The sequence below is a fragment of the Berghia stephanieae genome, chromosome 8 (assembly GCF_034508935.2).
Source record: "Berghia stephanieae isolate SIO BIC M18660-M18661 chromosome 8, UCSD_Bste_1.3, whole genome shotgun sequence".
Classification (NCBI taxonomy): Eukaryota; Metazoa; Mollusca; class Gastropoda; order Nudibranchia; family Aeolidiidae; genus Berghia; species Berghia stephanieae.
Window position 1 is genome coordinate 33,665,307 of NC_088367.1, and position 8,937 is coordinate 33,674,243.

General features: G+C 38.1%; 1 protein-coding gene across 1 annotated transcript in view; it reads left to right on the plus strand.

The window, feature by feature from the left end:
• Nucleotides 1-7,889, plus strand: part of LOC144978979 (uncharacterized) — a 22,814-nt gene extending 14,925 nt beyond the window's left edge. The window contains exons 3-5 of the mRNA XM_078925597.1: nt 2,246-2,379; nt 6,092-6,188; nt 7,697-7,889. Coding sequence (XP_078781723.1) covers nt 2,246-2,379; nt 6,092-6,188; nt 7,697-7,889 — 424 coding nt within the window. The remainder of the gene's footprint in view (nt 1-2,245; nt 2,380-6,091; nt 6,189-7,696) is intronic.
• Nucleotides 7,890-8,937: the final 1,048 nt, after the last annotated feature.

Below are 8,937 nucleotides of genomic sequence, written 5' to 3' on the forward strand. Positions count from 1 at the left end.
ATCCAAATACCGTCATGTGATCAAGTGAATTATAACACAATGAATGCCACGATTTGCTGAAAAATGCCAATCTGACAGTTCCTAGCAAACACACCCCCCCCCCTTGCTCAGGAATTTCTCTACTTGATGGACACCCCCCCCCCTTTTTTTTTCTTCCACGCAACCACATTCCAAAACTCACACACAAACACATGTATACACCACACACACACACATACACACACACGCACACATATAAACATACACGCAATGAGAACACACTACATAACAACACTGATCACTGATCACTGCTAAATCAACACAACGGAAGTAAGGACTCAACTGGACAGATAGAGTTGAGGGGTGTGGCCATGGAAGTGTTAGTGTCTTCGGTAAATTTTTTTATGATATCTGTTTGACTTAACGAATTTTCAAACTTACTTTAAATTATAAAAGGAATTCAAGTTATCTGTTTATCTATCTGTAAAAAATACATTTCTATTTTTCAAATCTTTCAGTAGAGTTGTGCGCCGTATCAATTTTTTATTGACTCAAATAAGCACAATGTTCTCCACAAGGCTATATTTTTAAAAGAAAGGATACCCATGAGTCATGCTGAGCAAAATGACAAACTGTGAACATTTTTCACTATGTGCTCATTTTGAGCACACTTTGCAATGTGACCAATGACCTGGAGCACATGGAAATGTAATACAGACCCCATTGAACAGACTTGCCACATCATTAACTGAGGCGTTGGCTTCACGGCTATGTGGTCTTGCGGAAAGTCCTGTGTTCCAGCCTTGTTCGGCGCATAGTTGAGTCCTTGGAACAGGCTCTTTACTCACATTCTCTCACCGTACTCAGGTGTAAAATGAGTACCTGGCCGTTATCAGCATTGTCTCTATCGGGAAATAATGTAATATCGCCAAACAGGTGTCATTTCTCGTTCTACATGTTAAATGTTGTTGTTGGCAAGTGACCCCTTGTAAAGCGCTTTGAGCACGTTTAGTGGATATTGCTCTATATAAATGCTCAAGATTAAATGAGGGAGGGAGGTTTATTTGTTTTTGTTTTTTTTTTGTTGTTTGTTTTTGCTTTTTTGTCTTTTTATTTTTATTGGGTGAAGCCAAGCAAGACAACACATGTAAATTATTTGCCCTACATGCTTCAATAAGCAGCAAAAAGATTGAAACAGTACGCGCATATCATGACGAAGGAATATTGAGGTAAAAAAAAAAAATCTTGTTGATACTGACATCTGTATCGAACGCCTTTCCACAGAATATCAGGGAGTCCAATTAAAATTCAGATAAATAAAATTTCCTTTACTCATCCAATAGGGGAATTTTGTCTCTCGGGTCTATCCCAAGGGAAGACTGGAATACCACAGGACCAGCCGCAGTGCAGCGCCGGAAATTGAGCTGAGGCGAGGTGACTTGCTCAAGGCCACACAGCGCAGCGGCAGTTGATCGATCTCGGTACCTTTCGGGTACGAAGCAAAGAGCGTACCGCTGAGCCACGCTGCCCCATTATCTGTGTTCAAGAAATCCTTGAAAACATTTCTTGGTTGATGTCATGTATTTTCTTTAATATTATTTTGTGTTGATGTATAGCGCCAAGAGCCTCATGGTTGAAGATACCGTGCGCATTATAAGAGTTCCATTATTATTATTATTATTATTATTATTATTATTATTATTATTATTATTATTATTATTATTATTATTATTATTATTATTATTATTATTATTATTGTTGTTGTTGTTGTTGTTATTATTATCATTATTATTATTATTATCATCATCATCATTATTATTATTATAATTAATAGTAGTAGTAGTAATAGTAGTAGTAGTAGTAGTAGTAGTAGTAGTAGTAGTAGTAGTAGTAGTAGTAGTAGTAGTAGTAGATTATAATTAGTAGTATTAGTAGTAGTAGTAGTAGTAGTAGTAGTAGTAGTAGTAGGAGGAGGAGGAGGAGGAGGAGGAGGAGGAGGGGGAGGAGGAGAAGGGGGAGGAGGAGGAGGAGGAGGAGGAGGAGGAGGAGGAGGAGGAGGAGGGAGGAGGAGAGGAGGGTAGTAGTAGTAGTAGTAGTAGTAGTAGTAGTAGTAGTAGTAGTAGTAGTAGTAGTAGTAGTAGTAGTAGTAGTAGTAGTATCAAAAAGCGAACTCGCCGAACAGCTTTCTGTTACTACTTTTTTCAATCCGACATAATTCAAGTTAGACCCGGCCGGTCACTATTATTTCCTTCTATTCCCCATACAGGTTACTAACCCCAAGTCTCCACTGTATGCAAATCAAACTGCCGGCCTGTCGACGACTCATGGGCGAGGAGAACGAGCTGTATCAAGTCTTTGAAACCAAACTGAAGAAACTTCACAAAGAATACTCGGAAACATGTGAGTCTGGCCGTAACCTTCGTTAACTTATAGATAGAATGAAGATGACGTCACTCTGGTCTTTGTTATTGTTTTTTGCCATCCGCTTTTATGAGTAATACTCACTGAACTTTATTATACAGACTATAAAAGTTCTTGGATACACACAGTTTTATGTGTTGGTCCCTTATACTTCCGGATGGCAATGTTATTTCTTAGTCAAGGGCATACTATCGATAGAGAGTTCGATGTTGACGTCACTCAGGTCTTTGTTATTGTTTTTTGCCATCAGCGTTTATAAGTAATTCTCACTTAACTATATTATCCAGACTATAAACGTTCATGGTTACACATAGTTTTGTGTGTTGGTCCGTTATACTTCCGGGGCCAATGTTGTGAGCTTCTTAGGCAAGCGCATAATGTCTTTAACTTGACACTGACCAAAAGATGACGTCAAAAGACAAGTCTTTGGCCACAAAGGAAAACAAATCGTGAGTTGCATTCAATAGGTCAACCAACGGAATCACTTGTTTCCTGGACCTTTATTAACGACAACTCACTAGACGGTGCAAAAACCTAAAAAGAATACTCTTCAACAGTCGTAACGTCACTTCCTAATGACGCATGGTAACTTAGTAACACTGGCTCTCAACTATCGGAACAATGGCGGACGCCCGTATGAAATATTTACCCGGCGAGCATAAAAGCGTATCCAGAGGGGAAAAAACACATAAATTTGCTCATGTTTTGACTTTTACACATTCTTACCACAAGGCATATGAAAAGATCTAGCCAGCATGAAGAATAAGAAGTAATGATTTTCTTTGTTTAGAACCAAGATGGCCGCCGTTGCGTGACATCAGACAACTGAATCCAATTAACATCAAACTCTCAATCCTTGTCGGTTCTAGTGTCAATGTTCTACGGTCTGGCCGTCGCCATCGTTAACTTTATGTGTAACCATGAACGTATATAGTCTGGTTAATACAGCTTAGTGATAATAATTACTCATAAACGCGGATGCCAAAAAAAAAAAACAATTTAAAAAACCCGAGTGACGTCAACTTCATTCTATCTATAGATCGCTCCCATTGATTCAGTTTACACCGACGTGTACTTATTAGCAGGTCTGATAGCCAATGTATTATAGGCTCATCATTGTTCAAACCTGTCTTTTAACGTTATATTGAAAAACTTGAGCTTGTATTCTACCACGATATCCACGAAACATGCTCAAATCGCTTTACAAAGGGTCCCTGACTGAACACCAACACGTAACATGTAGGACGGGACATGATGACGCCTGTTAGGCGATATTACAACTTTTTTTCGGACAGAGACAACGCTGTTAACGGATCGGTACTCATTTCACACCTGAGTACGGTGAGAGAATTTGAGTAAAGAGCCTTTTCCAAAGACCAAACTATGCGCCGAGCGAGGCTCGAACCCAGGATCTTCCTATCCGAAACCGAGTGTTATACCACTAGACAAAATAGCAGCCCAATTTTAGGCTAGGACACCGCCTAGTGAGTTGTTGTTAGCAATGCTCAAGGAAACAACTTGTCCCATTGGTTATACTGTTGATTTCTTTCGGTGGTCTGGCCTTGCTTTTAACGTCATTTTTTTTTGGTCAGTGTCAGCGTGGCCTTCGTAAAGTTATGGCCTGACACTAACCAAAAAATGACGTCTAAGTGCCAGTCTTTTACCCAAAAGAAAACAAATCGTGAGTTGTATTCAATAGTTCAACCAATGAAATAACTTGTTTCCATGAGCTCTATTAACGACAACTCACTAGGCGGTGCAAAAACCAAATAATGACGTCAAACTGCCAGTCCTTTTGGATTTCAGTGTCAAGCCGTAGCCAATGTTAACTTATAGCCTGCCACAAGAACCCATGAAAAGTTATAGTTTGACGTCATTTTCTAGGTTTTTGCACGGCCTAGTGCGTTGTCGTTTGTAGAGCACAAGGAAACAAGTGATTCCATTAGGTGACCTATTGAATACAACTCACGATTTGTTTTCTTTTTCGCCAAAGACTTGTCTTTTGACGTCATGTTTTGGTCAGTGTCAGCGTAGCCATCGTTAACATATGGCCTGACAAAAGAACCCTCAAGGACTGGCAATTTGACGTCATTTTTTAGGTTTGTGTAACGTCTCGTGAGTTGTCGTTAGTAGAGCTCAAGAAAACAAGCTATTTCATTGGTTGAACTATTGAATACAACTCACGATTTGTTTTCTTTTGTGGCCAAAGACTGGCACTTTGACGTCATTTTTTGGTCAGTGTCAGGCTATAAGTTAACGATGGCTACGGTGTCAGGCTCTGAGTTCACGAAAGTTACGGTCAAATGGGGATGATCTATATTACAATTCCATGTGCTCGAGGTCATTGGTTGCATTGCAAAGTGTGTTCAAAATGAGCACATAGTTCACAGTTTGAGGAAATATCCAGTGTCAAAATTGGGCAATTTGCTTAGCAGTACTCATAGGTATCTTTGCAACTTTCATAAACAAAGCGAGAGTGTTTACATTTGCTGAGAAATGTCCAATCATTGTACAGCAACAAATCATGTGATTGATGACAAAGTTGGACAAAAATATGAATATAGATAGTATGCTCTCGGATAAGAAGTTCACAACATTGCAATCCGGAAGTATTACGGACCAACACACAAAACTATGTGTAACCTTAAACGTTTATAGTCTGGTTAATACAGTTTAGTGAGAATTACTCATAAACTCGGATGGCAAAAAAACAATAACAAAGGCCGGAGTTACGTCAACTTCAATCTATCTATAGATAGTATGCTCTTAGCTAAGAAGAACACAACATTGCCATCCGGAAGTATAACGGACCAACACACAAAATTATGTGTAACCATGAACGTTTATAGTCTGGTTAATACAGCTTAGTGATAATAATTACTCATAAACGCAAATGCCAAAAAAAAAAACAATAAAAAATACCCTAGTGACGTCAACTTCATTCTATCTATAGATCGCTCCCATTAATTCAGTTTACACAGACGTGTACTTATAAGCAGGTCTGATAGCCAATGTGTTATAGGCTCATCATTGTTCAAATGAAAATACTCTCAAACAAAAGCAAAACTTTGTCCATTGCAACAAGTGTAAAAACCAGCCCATAATTGCGCTCGGTTATCAGACCTGCAGATATGTGCACTTTGGTTTGCACTGTTGTTATTCCAATTTGGTCATCTCATACACACTTCCTGAGATGTTGTTTTGAGTTATATTTATAGTTCAACCAATGCAATTCATGCAATTATGGGTTTGTTGGGATTTTTTTTTCCTTTGACAAGATTGTCCACCCCCAATCCGCTAGCTTATGACAAAATGGGTATGGATAATAAAACTGACTTTTGATTCCTTTTTTGATTTAGTCTCTATTGCGGCTATGTGGCCTTGTGGTATGACACTCGCTTTCGGATCGGAAGGTCCTGGGTTCGAGCCTCGCGCGGTGCATAGTTGAGTCCTTGGAAAAGACTCTTTACTCACATTCTCTCACCGTACTCAGGTGTAAATTGAGTACCTGGTCGTCAACAGCGTTGTCTCTGTCGGAAAAAAATATTAATATCCCCTAACAGGCGTTATGTCTCGTTCTTCATGTTACGTGTTGCTGTTGGTCAGTGACCCTCTGTAATGCGCTCTGAGCACATTAAGTGGATATTGCGCTATATAAAATCTCTAGTTTTTTTTATTTCTTCCATCATAGGTCACGCCATCTACACAAGCTGTACCGAATTCGCCAAATGTCTCCGTCCTGAAATACAGGTGGCCTCCAAGAAACAAGATATCCACTCACTTTGCCAGTAAGTCAAACTCTGATCCGTTGACTCAAAATGGGGTGTTATCTTTTATTGGACTCAAAACTTTTCAAACGAGCTTTCATATAGTAGCGCAATATTCACTAAACGTGCTCAAGGCGCTTTACAAATTGGGGGCCCCTAGCAAACAACGACACTCAACATGTAGAACGAGACATGACGCCTGCTAGGAGATATTACAATTTTTTTTTCCGTTTTGCTGTTGGTCAGGGACCCTTTGTAAAGCGCGATGAGCACGTGTAGTGGATATTGCGCAATATAAAAGCTCGGAGTTGTTTTTGTTTTGTTTTTTTCTTTTTTTTTTAATTTGTGTTGTTTGTTTTTTGTTGTTTTGGTTGGGTTATTTTTTGTTTTGTTTTGGTTTTTTTTTTTTGGTTTTTTTTTTTGGTTGGGGGGGGGGGGGGGGTTGCTGTTGTTTGATTTTTGTTGGGATTTTTTGTTCGATTTTTTTTTTTTGGTTCTCTTTTTTTCTTCTTTGGTAAATATTAAAATTTCAGGAATAATCGATCTTATTTATAAGAACTTAATTCTAGTTTGTAAAGCTTGTTTTTTGGTACAAAATTATGTCTGTTATGTCTATATTGCTTTTGAGTTTGAGAGTAAAACATCAATTTCTGTGTGGGGTCGGTGTGACATTTCTAGAAAATCCTGATTTGAGTAAGGAGAGAATTAATGTCTTAATTGAGTGGAAAAGTCCTGACAATTAGTAAGGAGATAATGTCTTAATTGAGGGGGAAAATCTTGACAAAGGTCGGTAAGGAGAGAGTTAATGTCTTAATTGAGGGGGAAAATCTTGACAAAGGTCGGTAAGGAGAGAGTTAATGTCTTAATTGAGGGGGGAAATCCTTACAAAGGTCGGTAAGGAGAGAGTTAATGTCTTAATTGAGGGGGAAAATCCTGACAGTGGTCGGTGAGGAGAGAGTAAATGTCATAAGTAAGGGGAAAATCCTGACATTAGTCGATAGGTCGATAGGAGAGTTAATGTCTTAATTGAGGGGAAAATCCTGACAGTGGTCGGTGAGGAGAGAGTTAATGTCTTAATTGAGGTTGGAAAAGCCTGACAATTGCCGGTAAGGAGAGAGTTAATGTTATAACTGGGGACAGGAATTTCTGCTTCTTCAACTTCATGAAAAAAGTTACATTCTCTAATTCTGATCACCTTGACTAATACGAGTATTACTAAATTTTATTAAGTAATAAACAAACATGAATATAACAGCTTTTTAAAAAAGAACAAAACACCAACAAACACGGAACATTCCGGGCTCAAAACCCTTCTTCAGGCAACAGCAACAAAAAAACATAGAAATATAACTAGGGTGTGCCAAATTGAGCGGAATATAAAACAACGTGGGGGGGGGGGGTTGTTTTTATTTGTCATTTCTTTACCTTTATCTTTTTACCTCTTTGGCTAACAATAGAGAAGAACAACAAATAAAAAAAACAAAAACAAAACAAAGAGTTACCCTGTCCTCATTCTATAATACTGACAGAATCGCCCCGCCAGTCATCTCCTGCTTCGAGACGGCCATCCACAAATGTCAGACAAGATCAAGGTACGAGAATTTGAACTTTGAACTGATCGAATCCAAGCTGGACAAACTACGTTCGCAGACTGCTGCCAGATGTAAGTCGTGGTTAGGTCGACAAAATACTTACATGCCCTGGTTTTATGAGGAAGATTAAAAGGTACCTATAAAATCTAGAAGAAAAAAAAAAAGAAGTGATATAAATTATCTCACTGTCTTTTATTGATGTTATGCGCTTAGTTAAACTACTCACAACATCCGCCAACCGGATATAACGTACCAAACATAAAACTATGCGTAACCTTAAAACGTTTATTGTCTGATTTATATCATTTAGTGAGAACTACTCTCTCCCTCTCTCTCTCTCCCTCTCTCTCTCTCTCTCTCTCTCCCTCTCTCTCTCTCTCTCTCCTTCTCACACTCTCTCTCTTTCCCTCCCTATCTCTTCCTCCCTTTCTCTCTCTCTCTCTCTCTCTCTCTCTCTCTCTCTCTCTCTCTCTAATATATAAATATATATACGTATATATATATATATATATATATATATATATATATATATATATATATATATACATGTATATATATATATATATATATATATATATATATATATATATATATATATATATACACACACACACATGTATATATATATATATATATATATATATATATATATATATATATATATATATATATATATATATATATATATACATATATATACATATATATTGTACCTACAAGTACACACCAACACTCATAAATATACACATAGATATATTTTTTTTCTTGCATTGTGTGGCTATGTGGTCTAGTGGTATGACACTCGCATTCGGATCGGATGGTCCTGAGTTCAAGCCTCATTCGGCGCATAGTTGAGTCCTTGTAAAAGGCTCTTTACTCACATTCATTTACCGTACTCAGGTGTAAAATGGGTAAGTACCTGGCCGTTAACAGCGTTGCCTATGTCGGAAAAAAGGTGTACTATCGCCTAACAGGCCTCGTCATGTCTCGTTCTCTATGTTACGTGTTGCTGTGGCTAGGGACCCTTTGTAAAGCGCATTGAGCACGTTTAGTGGATATTGTACTATATGAAAGCTCACGTGTTTTTTTACTTGCTTTGCCTGACACTGTTCCATGCACACTTCTTTAGATTTTTATCTTACACCAGTGCCTCCTCCCAAATTTGTCACTTAAATGTT